The following is an 18,538-nucleotide window of genomic DNA, read 5'->3' as shown; positions in this document are numbered from 1 at the left end:
TTCTGAATGTTCATCTGGACGAAAGAGGAAGCTTAAATTAGGGAAGTTTAACAAAGATCAGAAAAATAAAAAACAATCAATCATCCCTTGAGCAAGGAAACATTAAAATCACCAGCCATAAAATATTTGATTTATTTATCTCTTAATTTCAACAAATACTCTTTATCTCACACACCATGATTAGTTCCATTAAATCACAATTAACAAGTTCAGTAGGAACATAATATTATCAGACAGACATATATATATATATTTTTTTTTTCATATAACACAATTAGGACCCACTTGCTTGCACTTGAATTCACTTCATCCAGAATGACACTTGAAACACCGAGAAAACAAAACGAGCCAACAAAGACTATAGGCATAAGAATAAAACAAAAACCACACACACAAAACCAATTGAAAAGAATAGTTCTGTTCAAACCACTACACATAAGTTATTCATGGTTTATAAAGCACCATCTGATTTGATGGGTGCCTTTTGTCTTATATTTTCGCTGGAGTGGGATTAATGATATCTAGCAGCTCAAAAACCAACAATAACATATTCACTCCATTTGTTTTTCACATATTTCATTCCCCAGATATAAACACATACACACTCACAGTTAGACCCATGACGGGCATTTTCACTGGCTCTTTGCATGAAGACTGATACCTGGACAAGCTTTTTAATGCCCGCATCATATTTATAATCACCTCCTGTCATGCGGAGGCGGTGTTCCTCTGTCCACTTAATAAAACACGGTTTCTGGAATGAGTAGACTACTTTACACTATGACTGTAGAGTTTATTATTGCACATTATCACGAAGGCAAAATAAAAAGATGTACATTTCACACAAATAATCCTCCTCATGAGCTTTTATGTCACGTGGTCGATGTGATGTTTTCGTGTAAGGTCTGCGTCATGGCAGCCCTGGCTGAGCGCGGCGTTTTACGACATCACCAATCAATAGAGGTCATCTCTGAAGCTCTCAGTCGTGGATATTGTACCTGAACGCCTCAATGAGCCCTTCAATCGAGTGAATTAAGCCAGATATGGCGCATATGCCCCCGATAACAAAAATGGCAACGTCGAAGAAGACGTGGTGCCACAGGAGATTTCTCCACTGGAGCTTTAGGTGGAAGAGGCTAGGCAAGAGGAAGCACAGGCCGGCGCCGGTCAGACTCCCAGTTAAACCCATAAGGAGGGCAAAATGGGGGACGAACACAGCCATGAGCAGGGTGAAGACTACCAGGCCTATTCGGAGGCCCAGACCCCATGATTTCAACTGCCCACCAGGGCCGTAGCAGTCTGGAAAGAGGGCCCTCCCGCCCTCCTGGAACAGTGATTTCTCCAGGACTTCAACTGCAGCGAAGAACGGCAGCGGGTAAGATAACAGCGCCTTGGAGACGAGGAAGAGGTTCACCACAGCCCGGATGGTGGAAGGCAGGTTATCCGTGATGACCTCCTTCGTGGTGTCTGCCCATGTCAAGTAGGCCACCAGGGCGAAGAGGCCCTTGAGGACGCAGGCAGCGATGTGAGTCCAGTCCATCATGCAGTGGAACTCACTGGGCTTCTGCATGTTTCCCTCCAGGGAGGGGAGGAAGATCTGGGAGGTGTAGCTGAACACGATGATGCCGATTGAAATGGGGAATTTCTTCACGTCGATGTAAAACTTAACCTTCTCCCAGGCCCACTCGCGCGCCCTGGAGAGGCAGTAGGCAATCACGAGGACGTTGATGATGAAGTGTGCCACTGTGCAGAGCAAGCTGAACTTGGACACGGCCTTGAGGTTCTTCAGGAACGCGCACGGCAGGAGCGCGGCCGTGGCCACCACAGACCAGGCTTTCTGGGAGACGGGAAACCCCGGGAAACTGTTGTACATCAGGTTGCCGCTGACCACAACGTAAAGAATACAGGTCATGACCAGCTCGATGATCTGAGCCACGTTCACGACGTGGCCGCCCAGCGCTGGGAAGCGCGGCGCGCAGCAGGCGTTGGCGATGTCCACGTAGGAGTCCCTCACGCGCACTTTGATGCCGTCCTCGTTGTCCTCGTACAGACACGAGATGAGGATTTTGCCGGTGTAGCAACATACCACGGCCGCGAAGATAATGAGGAAGAGGCCGAGGTAGCCGCCGTGGAGGATGGCGTACGGCAGGCCGAGGACGAACATGCCCTGCGGACAGAGGAGCGTGGTTGAGTGGTAATGGACGAGGCCCACATCGCAGTGACAGGCCGAGATAACCCAGGCATGCAATGACAGCCCCGCACAGCTCACATCTTACATAATAACACCAACAAATGATATCCTGAGCATTAACGCATAATTGTGTGGTTTATTGTTCCCAATGTCTGCAGCGCATTGATTCTCTCATTCGCTGGGCCTTTAAAAAGCCGTCCGTTCGCTTGCGCAGACTTTAGATCAAATTATAGCGTTGAAAAGACGATTTAAAAACGATTTTGTAAAATCCGTTTGATTAAAACTTTAATTTGATGGCGACGCTGATAAGCACGTGAGTGCCTTTCAGCCTCAGGGCTATCAAAGTCAAACAGGCCCTGCCTGCAGCTCCACTGATAAAAAGATTTGAATAAATAAATTCCTTACAAAGGATTTGCCCCCCAAAGCAGGCTTAATCGTTGAATTAAAACCTGCATTTAATTATAATGCAGGCCTACTAATAGGCCACATTTAAAAGCTCAATATTTTTTTTTTCAGCAAAAATAAAGATGATTTTTCTAATCTCAGATCGTGTGTAAATATGCGCATCCCCAGAGCACTCTGTCTCCTGGACCTAAAATATTAAACGGTGAATCAGAAAATCTTCAAGGTGACTTTTTGTCCAGTTGCAGGCCTGCTGCATGCAGCATGCTATTTTTGCACTCATAAAAGTAATCAAATTAATCCTACCTGAATGGCGTTGGTGACGTTCCAGCCAGCTTCCCATGTCGTGATTTTTGGCTTATCCTCGTCCAGCGAGCCTCCTGTCTTCAGGGAGGGCCTCGGGCCGGTGCCGTCCCTCTGGTAGTGGCTGTCCCCCTCCAGCTCCCCCTCTCCCTCCCCCTCCCCCTCCATGTGTCCCCCTTCCTCCTCTCCCTGAAGGACATCCATTTGCATTCCTTGTCTGTAGTCATAATCCAAGTCGTCGCACTCGGCGAATCCCAAACCCTCCTCGTCCGTGGCGGCCTGGAAGCCCAGACGGGCGAACACCCCGCTGACCTTGGCCTGAGATTTGTTGGACACCGTGTGGGCCGCATTGGTCAGTTTGTTGGTGAGCTTGTGTCGGATTAGGTGAGCCATCTTTATGCGGGAGAAATTCGTTCTTCAGTTAAAAAAGATTTTGCCGAGTAAAAAGCGCAGGTACAGATGCATGCAGGGTGATTTCTTTGCTCTGGAGCTGCTACAGTGAAACCATGCCTGTTGCCTCTTAGATGTCGTCGCAAAGTAAGCACCGTTTCACACTGACCGTTAAAAATCCTCAGCCTCTTTTCTTGGTTTGCTCATCCATATTACTCCCACAAAAACATTCCTTGGCTTCTGCCTCAACGAAGAAACGCCCCCCCAACAAACAACAAATATGTCCTCATTTGTCTTAAAACGAACAATGTGGCATTTTTTTTTCCAGGCAATCTTCTCAGTTTGGAGTCCCGTCGGTGACAGCGCGAGCGCAGGAATCTCTGCATCACCCAGAGAGAGGAGCGTGCACGTGTCCGCATAGAGTGCCAGTGTAATGGGCTCGCGCGCGGCAGAGCTGTCACGGGTGGCAGAGAGAGAGAGAGAAGGAGAGAGAGAGAATGACTCTCCACGGGAGTTTACCGGCGGAGTGATCACGCGGATAAAACGGTCAGGCCGTTTAAAGGCAGCAGTGTTACAGGATCGGCCATGACATCACACATGAATGAAAACACCAAACATGTCACCTGCTTTCACGCTGCATTCTGTCAACAGGTTCCATCAACAGACAGAAGGCGTCATGCGCGTCTCCTGAATAAATGTTTTATCAAAACTACTGCATTAATTCATTAACATATATTGAATTAGAAACTATATTTTAAATGTTTACATCGGTCTACAATTGTTTTTGCATTACCTGCAATTCCGCATTTACTATTAACACCATACATAAAGGAGCCATGCAGCCACGGGCCGATAATAATAATAATAATAATAATAATAATATCGTCGATTGTGTAAAATCAGTCCTTTTTTTTGTGCAGAACGCAGCGTAACCTACTCCGAGGCTGCGCACAGTCACAGACACACACGTCTGTTTTTGTTTTTTTCTGTATAGAGGTAAAAGGCCTTGTGTTTCACGGAATTGTTTTTTCAAAATTATAGCATTCTTGCCTACAGACAATATTTTAATGAATTTCCCCAAAACGTTTTTTTTTTCTACATAATAAAAGCGAAATTAGAGTCAAAAATATAACTGAAATATTTCCACATAAAACATTTAAAACAAATTCAGAATGATTAAATGAATGGTGTAGGCCTGCTGTTTGCTAATATCTGCGTGTTTGTTTGGATGTTTTCCAGCATGTATGCAGCCACAGATTTTATGTTTCCTGCTCATTTAACAGCTTGATTCCAGATGAGCATGTTCAGCCGGCTGTGCAGGATGCAACTCGTTGATGATGTGATGCGCGTCGTGCAGCTGGCCTGCAGAGCACCGACAGCACCACGGACAGCTCCTGAAACACAAACACTCCTCCTCAGCCTCCTCTAATTTTAACACACCATGCAATTCCGCTTATATTAATTATTGTCTTTTACTGGGCGACATTTAAAGATATTGACAAAAGGGGGAAAAAAAGATGCGGGAGTTATTTCTTCCCCACCTCAGCTCTAATCCTTGGGAATTACGAAGTACTTCGATTTTGCCTCCGTATCTGCTGTGACACGGCTGAGCAAAACTGTCATCCATTTTTTTTTTTTTTTTTTTTTGTAGCCTGCTTGCAGAAATGTAGCCCACTGTGGCAGGAAGGCTGGAAAACCGAAGCATTTCTCTCTCATTCCTGCTTAAAAAAAAAAAAAAAATCGCAAAAATGTGAATTAAGTAAACATTTTTTTCTAAGGCTCATTAAAATGATCCAAAAAGGATGAAGAAATGCGAGCCAATATTTTACGACCAACATTGTAAGACAAAAAAAAAGAAATAACAGACGAGAGGTCTAAATTTAGAAAGCAGCCAGAGGACAGAGAAAGTTCCGCATATTTTCATGCTTGGCTTGGGCTGCTTTGCCAGCTGCTATTTGTGATCATGCCAGCACAGTGTTTGTTAGTGGAGTGTGTCTCATCCGTGTCTGAGGGTATGTGCGTGTGTCTCTGTGTGTGTGTAGGACGGTGAGGAACTCGGGAGAGTCCTTGAGGCATCTCTCCCTCCCCCATCACATGCACAGTCCCCGGGCTAATGCTGGGACAGAGGTTCGGCTGCAAATGTCACAGGCGCGCAACACGAAAGCCAAAACACGCAGCTTCATCCGAAATCTGCAAAAACGCAACTGTCTCCAAATCCGGGGAGGAATGTGATATTAAACAAAGACATGCAAAAATAATGAAATATAAAACGAATCTGAAACAACTTAACGTTGGAAAAAAAATATACAGCAGGCTGCATTAAATTCTCTCCAACATGATAGATTTCTAAGCTACTTTCTCATGACAAAATGGGTTTTCAGTCAGCTTTTCTTTTTTTTTTTTCTTCAGAAGACTTTAAGATTGGTTGCTGGGGCGACCAGTTTAGCTTTTAAGGCTACAAAGAGAAGGATTAATTCAGCCTCCGTGTGTGTGTTTATGACTGAGAGACTGCAAGAGAGAGACACTCAGAAAGGGGAGTGTATGCTTGCAGCAGATTCATTGTGTGTGTGTGTGTGTGTGTGTGTGTGTGTGTGTGTGTGTGTGTGTGTGTGTGTGTGTGTGTGTGTGTGTGTGTGTGTGTGTGTGTGTGTGTGTGTGTGTGTGTGTGTGTGTGTGTGAGTGTGTAGGCCTGAAATACGGAGAGGCTTATAGCCTCGTCTAACAGCCATGCAGTGCTGACTGGGAGCAATAATCTCTGATAGTTGCCATGGCCACAGTAATTGAACAGGGTGTGTGCATGTTGAGATTTGAAGGAAAAGAGATGCTCTCAAAACACATTTCGCACGGTTTTTTTTTTTTCTTAATGCCTTTATAGAGGGAGAGTTAAACGCATTTAAGCCAATCCATATTTTTTTTCTGACTGTAGCCTAAAGCCTCCTGTTGTGAAAATGTGTTTTTTCATAGGCTAACAGAACATTTTGTTCGCATTTGCATTAAATCTGGATCAGGTAGGCTGACGTGCTGATTGGCTGATGTTGACCATCGTGTTTTCAAAATACTTAAATCCTGGAAATATTAGGGCTTCGTACAAGAATGAATTGTTTAAAATTACAAGTCGGACACCTCAACTTATTTTAGTCATTTTACTTCATCATGTTGCTGTCACGCCACCTATAGGTGAATTAAAATAACATTTTGCAGGATATTTTGCAGTTACGCGCAAATCATCTAAATTTGGTTTGTTACATTGTTAAACATATTCCTACATTTAAAAAAAAAAAAGGGTATTTTTTTTAATTTGTCACAGCAGGAGGTAGGCCTAAATTAAATCAATTATGGCTGAAATAAATTTTGCTGTTTCAGTTTTAGGGTCCTGGGGTTTTGCACGTTGGCTCGTTGCCATACAGTTTTGGCTTAATGGGATATTTAAAGAAAACAAAAGCATCAATTATTTCACCCGGTTCTTTTCCCCAGTGCGTGAAAAAAATACCGTTTTGTTAAAGCTGATGGTGTCAAAGAGATGCGTCTAAAAAACACGCGCACATTGTGCCAGATGTCTTGTAACAATCACCGTAACAGGAGGAGGTCAACCCAGGACTGACACCTGGGAGACAGGTGTTAGAGGACATGGCAAAGCAAAAGTAAATGTGGATTTCTTAAGTAATTTACGTGACGTAACTAACGCAGATCAAGCAGTATTAGTTCCTAAACCGAAACAAACGGCAACCACGTTACATTTAGCACAAACCGTCATCTTTTCTCAACCACGTGCCTTTTTGTTGTTTGGGTTTGAAAGAATAACCTACTAATGGGGTTTCAGTATTTTGTTTAAGTTTTATACACTCAACAATTAACTGTTTATTTAAAAACAAAACAAGCAAAAAAGGATCATTTTTAGACATATTGGTGATGGAAAATAATTTTTGGCTGTAGTTTTCTAAGATGGGGTAATACAAAAATTCCCAAGGTTTTTGTAGTTGAATACTTTATCTGACAACAAACAAACTTTACAACAAATAAGCTCAATGTAAACAATAATGAACCGAAGACTGGGGCCACAAGATAGACAGTCAAAGACCCGCTGTTGATTTTCTGATTCATTTTCAATAATATTGCTACATAGACTTGTAGGCCGTAGCCATTGGTGATCTGGCTTTTCATTTTTACATAATAACTTTGGATTTAGTCAGTTGAAATGATAAGTATTGCCAGTAGAATTCTTCAGGTGCAGCTCAGCTAAACATTAATTCTCCACACAGGTCTTTGTTTGTTGATTTCATATAAAACAAAAAGCCTGTAAAAGTATGCCCACGATGGTGTTAAAAACTCTGATGATCCATGTAGAAGATGGAAGATGGCAAATATAACACTATCTAACACAAGCTTGGCTTCCCCAAACATAATAAAGATTAGGACATAAACCAGTATTGCTAGTCTAAACTCTCATACTGTCATCTTTGCTCCCACAGAATGTTTTTTTAATGTAATCTGTAGCCTCACAAGACATTAGTGGTTTGTGATGATCAGTGACTTTGAATGTAGCTAAAAGTAAGTTATTGCTGTAGTAAAGCTAGTTAGCCAGGCATGCTAAATGCATCTTATTGAGCTGAGTTTTGGCAATGTTGGTCATGTTAATAGTTAATAGTTAATAGCTGATTAGATTTGAAATGTCCATCACTAACAGATATCACTCTCAAACTCTTAAAATCCTCAGTATTACTCTTATTTGAACCACACTCAATTTGTTATGTGGCTGATCAGGCCTTTCATGCTTGGTAGCTATCATTGGACAGTTGCAGTTCAGAGGCAGGGTTTAGGGAGAACAGCCTGCTCAATCAGCCAGGGTAATCAACCACACCTGTGTGTGATGCAGGGAACAAACCTACTCCGTTTCAAATTTTTGATTTCTAAAGACAGTGGATGGACATATTAGAAATACATTTTACACACACACTGTCTCACACATGCACACACACAGACACATACATGAATGCATGAATAGTGACAGGTGCACAAACACATTAATCACTCTGTGGCCCAAAAAGATCTGCTGGGCTTACAGGGCCAAAGTCTGAAGAGAGTGGTAGTGACAGACGCAGTGAGTGAGTGTGTGTGTGTGTGTGTGTGTGTGTGTGTGTGTGTGTGTGTGTGTGTGTGTGTGTGTGTGTGTGTGTGTGTGTGTGTGTGTGTGTGTGTTTTCAGCATGTGTGACGAGAGAGAGAAAAAGACAAAGAGACTGAGTTTACAGTGCGTGCGTGTCTGTCTCTGTCTCTGTGTGTGTGTGTGTGTGTGTGTGTGTGTGTGTGTGTGTGTGTGTGTGTGTGTGTGTGTGTGTGTGTGTGTGTGTGCGTGTGTGTGTGCGCGCAGGCGTGACAGGGTGCAGAGGAGAGTCGTGGAGGTTGCAGGGGGTTTTGTCCGCAGTGTGGCTCTGATATATCAGAAGTGCTCAGAGTCAGGGTTGTTACATAAACTGGGCTCTCCTCGTCCTTCCTTCATTCCTTCATACACACAGAAACGCACCAGCGTCGCCATTATTTCAAAGGACATTACAATTATGACATTAATTTCCCAGAGATTTACCCTGGCTATAATCATAATCCCTACTCGCCTACACCTACCCCACCCTAATCTTAATGTTCTCCTAAATTTAAACACAACATTTTTTGGATTTAGCCTACAATATGGAACTTGCATTTTGTAGCCAAAAGAGAGTCGAATCCCCAAAATGTGACTACAAATACAGATTCATGCGTGCACACACACACACACACTGTGACAGCTGTCACCACGTGCACACACATTGTACGATTGTTGTCTTCCTACAAATGAATGCCACAGTGCAAAGTGCCCACTTGATCTTGAGAGTGTTAATCTGTAACCAATCTGTCCACTGTAAATAGCACTTAAGACTAAATGATTAAATTACGTATTAGATAAACAATGTAGAACATGAAGTAGTGATAAAGTTTGCTTTGGCAATACTTTACTTAATTATGATCTTGCCAGGAAAAACACACCTTTGATTGCTAATCCTATTGCGACATCATAATGACACAAGACAGCATGTTAAATGACAAAAAGCAATGCCCTGTGTTTCTAGTATTTGCACTGATGTTAACAAAAGAAAGTTCTGCGTTGTCAGGACAACTGAATACAAATGCCGTGACTCATTATCACACACATAATCGTCACGGGCAGATGTTTTTCCCTTCTACACGTTGTGCAAGAAAACAGCATGTTGACACTGAGAAGTCTGTTTCTGTCTGCACAAAACAGCATTTGAACAGCAGCTGAAAACCCTCAAAATGCTGTACCACTCCAAAATAAATGAACAAATAGGACATTGAATAATTATAACGTAACAAATTAAAATACATTTCTAAATCATCTAATAATTTGTAAACATTTAACATTTTTACCCTATCTAAGATAGTTCCCCCTCTGTTCCCTCCCTGTCAGTGGGAACCAGCAGTCTGTTCATTCCTCCACAAAATGGAGGCTACTTGGCATCACGCGTGGCAGTCCCAGAGTGCTTGTAGCCCATTAGTTCCCCTGTGCCTCATCACCGCTGCCTAGATGACAAGCACAACAAGCAGAGGGCTGCAAGCACTGTGCACGGACATCGGCACGATGTCACGTCTTGTCTCCGAGGAGGACTGAACGCCACCGTATGTGTGTGTGTGTTTGAAAGGAGAAAAGCAAGTGTAATTATTTGAGTTTCTGGCTGTATGTGCATGCATGTGTGTGTGTGTGTGTGTGTGTGTGTGTGTGTGTGTGTGTGTGTGTGTGTGTGTGTGTGTGTGTGTGTGTGTGTGTGTGTGTGTGTGTGTGTGTGTGTGTGTGTGTGTGTGTGTGTGTGTGTGTGTGTGTGTGTGTGTGTGTGTGTGTGTGTGTGTGTGTGTGTGTGTGTGTGTGTGTGTGTGTGTGTCTTACCACTGGGTATGTAACCATGTGTGTGTGTGTTTGAGAGGTTGAGGTGACCCAGATCTGCTTATTAGCATCAGGAGGAGGGGGATGGCAGTCACTTAGAGCTTTGTGCCTGAGCAGTGAACTGTGCTCGTGCTTCAGTGACGCACCATCATGCTTCATACTGTAACCCCCCACCTCCCAACACACACACACACACACACACACACACACACACACACACACACACACACACACACACACACACACACACACACACACACACACACACACACACACACACACACACACACACACACACACACACACTCCTTCCTTCATCCATTTCATCTTCTGCTCCCAAACATCTCTGCTGTCCAGGAAATAAACCCATCCAAAAAACAGAAAATGTAATCTTTCTACATTCTCTTGTAGGCGAAAGAAAGGCAAAAATAAAGGCAGTATTATAAATGCATAAATCATAAATAAGATAATCAAAATAGTATAAATCAAATGTTTATGAATAAATAGGACTGTTTGCTATTTTCCTACATTTAAATATAGGAGTAGATTAAATGTCAATGAAGATGTCAATGTCATCTCTTGGATTTTGATTATAATTCAAACGTTCTCTATGGTGACAGTGGCTTTGTAAAGATGGCTCTGCATAATCATTTTTGCAGCATTGAAGGGGCTTAACTGTTTAACCAGCTTGTGTGCAATCTAAAGTATTTCAATTTGCAGATACAGTATGCACGGGCTAAAACCTGAGTAGATATTGTAGTTAGGAAAACAAATTAACCTGATTTTTGATTTGTAGAAATAGGTGGACACAAAAAATAAAAACATGTTTTTGCGAGAAAAAAAGATAATTCACACAAACTGCTACTTCCACTTTAATGCAGCAAATCAGGCTTTATGGTTTTTAAGTACAGAAAGCTACATGGGACTTTTTTTTTTTTTTTTTTTTTTATCAGCAGCAACATTTTCCTATTTTGTTCCTATTTGTTCATTGGAGGACTTCACTGCACTTTAAACCACATCCATTTGACAATATATTATTAATCTGTTATTAATAATTCATCATTACAAATGAGTTTAGGGCTGTTCAATTTACTTTACACATTCAGGATAACTAAAATACAAATTGTGTTAGACGTCCAGCATGTGCACTGACTGGCTGATCTGAATGGAGGCCGACTGGGACGTACAGCAGCTCTCATGTGCAGGTGTCCCACATAACCAGCTGAGGCTTCGCCCGGTCAGCTGAGAGTAACAGGACGGCAGACAGAAAGAAACCAGGGATCTCAGGGCCTCAGGGAACATGACTGTTTACATGGTTTCAGTTGCGGTTCGGATCGGCAGAATAACCAGTTGACCCCAAATTTGAGGTAATGAGTGACAGTAAAAAAGATGTCAGTGAGAGTTGTAACATTTATTGTAGTTTGAGTAGAGATTCAAAATGTCTCTCTCGATAAATGGTTGGCTAATTTGATGACTGCATCATCCAACATAATTAAAGGAGTCTACACTACAATTTAAAATCACATTCTTATAGCAAAGTGTGGCTGCCAAGCATGAGTTTGGACCGACTGGCCAAATAATAAAGTGGTACGATTTAAGAGGGAAAGTAAAAAAAAAAAGAGTATTATTCCGAATCAAATATCAATACATTTTTTTCGACACAGAATTTTTTTTTTCACTATTATTAGACGTGACAATTCTATACTTGTATATGTGCCTTAAACGATAATTAGACTATCTGAGAGTTTGTCTGCCAATAATTCACAAATATACCCATCTCATGTCTGTCTCATCCCACAGGAATTTAGTGTAGTGTGACCTCTGGTGGTAAAAGGTCGAACTATTTTTAAAATTCACCTTTACTGTAAATCTTATGATATACCAGTGTATATAATATATATAAATAACGTATACACTGTATATAAAGCCTTGGTTGAAGGGTAGACAAAGTGAATATTAAGCTGAAAGTTAAAAAAAAATTATTAAATAATAAAATGTTGGAAACGTTTTGTTTGCCACACTTGTATTATTTGTAAAAAGTAAAAACAAAACGTATTTAGTCAAAACGTCTATAGTATATCCATCCCTTATCTATACCCGCTTTATCCTGAACAGGGTCACGGAGGGGCTGCAGCCTATCCCAGCTCACTTTGGGCGGAGGCAGGTTGCACCTCGGACAGGTCGCCAGTCCATCACAGGGCCAACACATAGAGACAGACACAAACAAAGACCATTCATGCTCTCATTCACCCCTAAGGGCAATTTACAGAATCACCAATTAACCTCACATGCATGTTTTTGGATGGTGGGAGGAAACCAGAGTACCCGGAGAGAACCCAGGCAGGCACAGGGAGAATATGTAAACTCCTCACAGACCGGCCCAGGCCGGGATCAAACCCAGAACCTCCTCGCTGTGAGGCGTCTATAGTATATATGTTTGCTTACTTTTGCTTAAGAGCTACGCCGATTGATTTTTCTGCACAATACCGTTGGCGGATTCAATCGATTGAATGATTAAAAACTGCTGGGAACTGTGTGTCGGAGACAGCAAGCCTCCACCCGGCTGTATTTTGTAGTGACACATATCCAAAATGGCGTCCAAAGAGAAACCGGTATGCCAAATCTTCTCGTTTCAGGACACTAAAACGTCCCCTGACACACTTTTTGAGCTCCCCGCACAGTGTTTAAGCCCCACACCGGTCCCGATAGTGCTAGATAACGGCTCTTTCCAGACGCGTGCCGGCTGGGCAGCTTCAGGGGCGGAGTTGGACTCTCCGCAGCTGCTCTTCAGGTCGGTGGCGGCGCGCAGCAGAGGGGCTGCACGCAGCGAGACCCAGATCGGTAACGACATCCCGAACCTGGAGCCGCTGCGGTGGCTGCTGAAGAGCCAGTTCGACAGGAACGTGGTGGTCAACTTCGAGATCCAGGAGCTCATCTTCGACTATGTGTTCACACACCTGGGCATCGCTTCAGAGGTCAGTGGTGGACGGTGTGATGCGTCGCCCATTTCAAATATTAAGACAGCTGTGGTACTATGTTTCTTTACTTTTCCCATTAACAACTCCTTAAACAGAGCAGGAAAGTTAGTGCTAGTTGTAAAAAGGTAGTATAAGTTTTAAAACCATTTGACATACTATTGATTTTATTTCTTAAAGTCCCCCGATGTGCAAAATTGTTTTTATTGTTTAATTGTTTTACTGTGCGTGTATGTTCAAAAGTGTTTGACGACCCTCAACACTGTTTCAAAATGACATGATAACTGATTTCATTGTAATTGATGTTTTATTCATTGAGAGTAACTGTCTATAATAATGTAAACTGATTAATCACCAGAAGTCAGAATAACACTCCTTATCTGGAGTGTTTGGTATCTCCAGATAAGGAGAGGCGTCATCTTCATCCTTGAGACCCGGTACAACAACACAGAATAAAACAAAGATATTCAAAGGAGCTGAAATGTGTGTTTGTGTTCAGTGCTGAATTAAAGTATTATAGGATTCATGACAGTAATGCATTCTGGTAATATTTTTCCATTATTGTTTTATATTTAATTAACTCATAATGATAACCATATAATAAACAAGCCTCACTTTCCCAATGCTTTTGTAGGGAAGCATCGAACACCCCATTGTGCTGACCGAGGCGCCCTGCAACCCGCTGCAGTGCCGGCAGATGATGTCAGAGTTGCTGTTTGAGTGCTACGGCGTCCCGTACGTCTCCTACGGCGTGGATGGCTTGTACAGTCTCTTCCACAATAACACTCAGAGGAACCTGCAGCGACCACACACGGGTATCGTTCTGTCCTCAGGTTACCACTGCTCACACATCCTGCCTGTTATCAACGGCAGGTGAGGACCAACAGACAAAGACAACTGCTTCTGTGTTGTATTTATCCTTTCAAAGTTTGTATTATAACGTTGTTATGATCTATACTATTTGTCCTTCTTCCCTAAATGTTTTGACACTTTTTAAAATCGATCATCAGACACTTGGTTCTGCAGTCAGTTTAGTTTTGATATGTTTTTTTATTTGAGGTTGGATGCAGTTAACTGTAAGCGTGTGAACGTGGCCGGGAGCCAGGCAGCGTCTTACCTGCAGCGCCTTCTGCAGCTCAAGTACCCAGGTCACCTTGCTGCCGTCACACTCAACCGCATGGAGGAGCTGCTACATGAACACAGTTACACTGCTGTTGATTATCATGAAGGTACAGTATGTCAGTACAAGCATGAATGTGTACATTTGTTGATGCATATCTCAAGACAGGTTTACAACTCAAATAATTTGCAGCATCAAATACATGTTTTAGTTTTTGAGCAGCTGAAATAACATCAACAAACTGCACACATATATTAATGTTCTCCTCCTGGCTGGTAGAGAAAGAGGTGTTTGTTAATAGAAGGAGCTAGAAGAAATCACAGACTTGCAATTATCCTCTTTCTTCATTCCTTCTTTTCATTTCTTTGTATTTCCTCCTCGTTTTCCACAGAGCTGGAAAAGTGGCGCAGCCCTGAGTTTTACGAGCGGGAAGTTCACCGTATGCAGCTTCCCTTTTCGGGTAAGGTGCCGGGCGGCTGTGTGAGCGTGGAGGAGAGGCAGGAGAGACGAGCCCAGCAGCTTCGACGACTTCAGGAGATTAATGCTCGCCGCCGGGAGGAGAAGCTGCAGCAGGACCAGGAGAGGTTGGACAGACTCATGGAAGTACAGGCAAGGAACCTACTCTCCTTTACAAAGAAAAACTCTGAGAAGACAAATCGTTCTTCTAGGAATTCAGATGTTACCGTTTCTACTGTAGCAGGATCTATAAAACTGTATTTTTCAGTATGATATTCGATTGTAAAACACTGATCGTTTTGTGTGTGCAGGAGCTGTTGGAGGACGGCCTGTTGGATCAGTTTCACAAGAGTCTGGTGGAGCTCAACATGGACTCAGCTGAGGAGCTGCAGTCCTACATCAACAAACTGCAGCTGGCTGTGGAGCAGGGCAGACAGAAACTGCTGCACGACGGAGCAGAGGGAAAGACGGAGGTAGGTGCTGCTCGACCAAACTTTCAAAATAGAATTAGAAAGTCTTGACTTGTTATTCTGCAATTTGCTGTGTTCACATTTTCACAATTTGGATCGTCAAAAAGAGGTAAAAGATTCCCTCGGTAGCACAGCAGTTAATGCAAAGAGATGCACAGATTATATCTGTTCTTTGTTGAGTGGTTGATATGAGGTTACTCTTAAAACCCTTTTTTGAAATTTAAGATGAATTAATCTATTAATTATTATGATGGATTCTAGATTATATATATATTTATATATATTTATATATATATATATATATATACAACCTGTGTTTAAGATGGTTTCTATGTGTGTACTGTACTTAGATAAAACCTAGCTATGTAAATGCTTCAGATGATAACAGTAAGGAGGAAACCAAGTGGTGAAACTACATGCTACTCTCTTAAAAAAAATGACGGTAACTGATCAACTTGGAAGCCACTGAGCTGAAGTCAAATTCAAATGATCCAATAATTAATTAGGAGGACGTGTCATTGCCATGACTGTGCTGTGGGGCTCTACAGGATCTGTCCTTGTGTGCTGAGCCTGTTGCACTACAGCTGACATGAAGCCTGAGGCTGATCTGTCGCTCTCTGCCAGGTGTCTGAGCTGGAGCAGCCGATGGACGAGGGAGATGGAGTGGCGCTGATGGATTCTGACTTCCCTGAGGACACACTGCCAGAAAAACCTGCTAATGTGGTTCAGGTAGTGGCACAGGGACTCTGGGACTTTTCCAATAGATATTTAGAGCCTTATTAATGCTGCGCAGGCAATTACCTGATACAGTAATATGGTATGTGATAGAATGTGTGAGAAAACTTTTCGTCCGGTTTTCGGTTTTTGTGCTTAACTTTTCTAATGAAACATTTCGTGTCAATACTTGTCATAACTTTGATCCTTTCTCCAGCCCATGTTCAACATGGCGGAGTACCACCAGCTGTTTGTGGGGACGGAGCGTCTGCGGTGTCCAGAGATCCTGTTCCAGCCCTCGCTGACAGGAGAGGACCAGATGGGACTGATGGAGACGCTGCAGTATGTCCTAGCCAGGTAACGACACAAAATAACAGGTGCACACACAACCAACAAGCACACATACTGTATGCATGTACAGTAAGGTGTGTGTGTGTGTGTGTGTATATATATATATTATTTATATATATATATAAATAAATAATGTATAGGTATACATATAACTTCTCGCTAATAAAATCATGCAGATACACAGATAACACAAATCCTCTCCACATCTCTCTTTGACTTTATCACACAAACAGGACATTATGTTTTATATACTCTGATATATTCATGTTTTCTTACTTCCTCTCTGCCACCAACAGGTATACTCTAGAGCAGCAGGAGGCGCTGGTGAGCAATGTGTTTCTGACAGGAGGGAACATGCAGTACCCTGGGATGAGGGAGCGGGTGGAGAGAGAGCTGCTGGCCATGAGGCCCTTCCAGTCACACTTCAAGGTACAGCCAAAATGCAATTCATGTTACACAAAATTAATACATAATCACCACCTTGATATACTAACACACAAACATACAGGTGGAAAAGCCGAGTTTATCAAGAAGTCAAGTGAAAAGTAAAAATGTGAATTAAGAGAAAATCTAAACTCCAGAGATAAACTACCCAAATCATTTTCAGATAGGTGGTTTAGATAATCTGGAGGTAACATCCTACAATTAAACTCCTGCACAGGTAACCATGGCATCTCAGCCGGCCCTGGACGCCTGGTATGGAGCCCGAGACTGGGCGTTGGCTCATCCACCTGGAGGAGCAGCAGAGGGCTGGATCAGCAGGCAGGACTATGAGGAGAAAGGAGGCGAGTATCTGAGTGAGCACTGTGCTTCTAATGTCTTCATTCCCATGAAGATCGCTAAACCAGTTCCTGCTCGCCCTGCTGAGCCCTCCGTTACCACACAGACATCTACAGGTGCTTCTGCTGCCATCACCACGGTTACATCTGCTCTAACCACCTCCTCCTCTACTGCTGCGGCTGATGTCACCATGGTTACCACCTAAACAGATCTCAGAAATCACCCGTGTCTGATGTTCACTGAATTCCAGAAATGATTTTGGAAGGCTGGTCCTGTCATGCTTTTCAACGAACAGCTGTGAACCGGTTCTTTTTGATCAGAGGTGAATTGTGCTGAAGACGTTGGTGTTTGATTCTGAGGGGCAGAAAATAAACCTCCATGTTTATTGATGAGGTTTCAGAGAGATGGAAGCTGTCCTGCCACAACACAATTGTAACGATACAACAGTTTATGCGCAGAATTATAAGATGCAGTGGCAGTAACTGTTTTCATCTTTTCATACTCTCTGGTTTTGAGTTTTGAGAGTGCTCAAGAATCCTGTGACTTTTGTAATTTTGTAACTGTTGCAAAATGTTTATTTTATTTTCATTACGCTTGGCGAAAGCACAAGAGACTGTTCATATTGAATAGTCATCAAATTATGAAGTTAAAGTTCTAGTGGGAATATTTTGTGTAATATTGTGTACATAGAATTTCTTGTTTCTGTTTTAAAAAAAATATATTTTCACTTGTGGAAACATCTGCTTGATTTTTATTGATTTACAAGAGGAGGAAAAAGTCAGGAAGCTGTCTGATGCCACTTGTTAAATATGAACCAATCTCTTAAAGTAGTAGTTAAAATTCGGGTTCTCTCACTAAAGTTCAATTTGAAATGATTTATATGGTCTCTTCATTCTAATTATGCACACACATATTTCTTCGCTTACCTGAAGTTCTGTCATTACATGTAGATTTTCATAGATTTATTAACTGTCCAGCTTTTATCAATCTATATTTTTTTCACAAACCACAAGTCCCTGTTACTTTATATTATGTTTTTTAATTTAATCTAATATAATTTAAGATTTTCAGATTTAATCTAAATAATGCCCATTCTATTTCCCAAAACTAATTTCAAATTACACCACAAAGATATTCAATTACAAACACTGTATTGTATGTAAAACATAAAAAGACCAGGACCAGAGAATGTTTTGCCAATAAATTCCTTAAATGATTGGTCTGTTGTCAAAATAGATGTTTAATCAATGAAATAACCCTTTCAGTATCTCTCTGGAGAATCTAAACAGCATGCAATCCCCCTTTTGATATTAATATTTCTTCTGAAGAAAGTATTTGAGAACTCTCAGACACATCGTATCTAAAAACCTGGATAAAAAAATAAATAAAAATGCATGACTGAGTATTAAAAGGATTTTGGGATAAAGATGAACGCACCTTTAAATGCAGAAAGGAT

General features: G+C 42.1%; 2 protein-coding genes across 2 annotated transcripts; one reads left to right on the top strand and one right to left on the bottom strand.

The window, feature by feature from the left end:
* Window positions 1-116: 116 nt before the first annotated feature.
* On the bottom strand, window positions 117-3,709 carry LOC138618226 (vesicular inhibitory amino acid transporter-like). Its single transcript, XM_069693812.1, has 2 exons — window positions 2,900-3,709; window positions 117-2,167 (listed from the first exon to the last, which is right to left on the bottom strand). Exons 1-2 carry the CDS (start codon window positions 3,287-3,289, stop codon window positions 980-982), a joined length of 1,578 nt encoding a protein of 525 aa, XP_069549913.1. The 5' UTR covers window positions 3,290-3,709; the 3' UTR covers window positions 117-979.
* Window positions 3,710-12,807: 9,098 nt separating this feature from the next.
* On the top strand, window positions 12,808-17,809 carry actr5 (actin related protein 5). The gene is made up of 9 exons (XM_069693811.1): window positions 12,808-13,191; window positions 13,826-14,064; window positions 14,251-14,420; window positions 14,703-14,920; window positions 15,079-15,240; window positions 15,862-15,966; window positions 16,169-16,308; window positions 16,599-16,731; window positions 16,964-17,809. The coding sequence occupies exons 1-9, from the start codon at window positions 12,808-12,810 to the stop codon at window positions 17,285-17,287; spliced, it is 1,875 nt and encodes a 624-aa protein (XP_069549912.1). The 3' UTR covers window positions 17,288-17,809.
* The last annotated feature ends 729 nt before the right edge of the window (window positions 17,810-18,538 follow it).

This window comes from Brachyistius frenatus, unplaced genomic scaffold (assembly GCF_029030835.1).
Source record: "Brachyistius frenatus isolate BFR_SWC_R1_liver_20210118 unplaced genomic scaffold, ASM2903083v1 Contig_16, whole genome shotgun sequence".
NCBI classification, from domain to species: domain Eukaryota; kingdom Metazoa; phylum Chordata; class Actinopteri; family Embiotocidae; genus Brachyistius; species Brachyistius frenatus.
This window is presented reverse-complemented; position numbering and strand designations above follow the sequence as displayed.

Bases quoted from the DNA above. Each gene is read 5' to 3' on its own strand.
- LOC138618226 (XM_069693812.1), bottom strand. From the start codon at position 3,289: ATGGCTCACCTAATCCGACACAAGCTCACCAACAAACTGACCAATGCG. The intron at 2,168-2,899 runs GTAGGATTAATT...CTCTGTCCGCAG, and splicing joins ACGTCACCAACGCCATTCAG to GGCATGTTCGTCCTCGGCCT.
- actr5 (XM_069693811.1), top strand. From the start codon at position 12,808: ATGGCGTCCAAAGAGAAACCGGTATGCCAAATCTTCTCGTTTCAGGAC. The intron at 13,192-13,825 runs GTCAGTGGTGGA...ATGCTTTTGTAG, and splicing joins ACCTGGGCATCGCTTCAGAG to GGAAGCATCGAACACCCCAT. The intron at 14,421-14,702 runs GTACAGTATGTC...CGTTTTCCACAG, and splicing joins TGCTGTTGATTATCATGAAG to AGCTGGAAAAGTGGCGCAGC.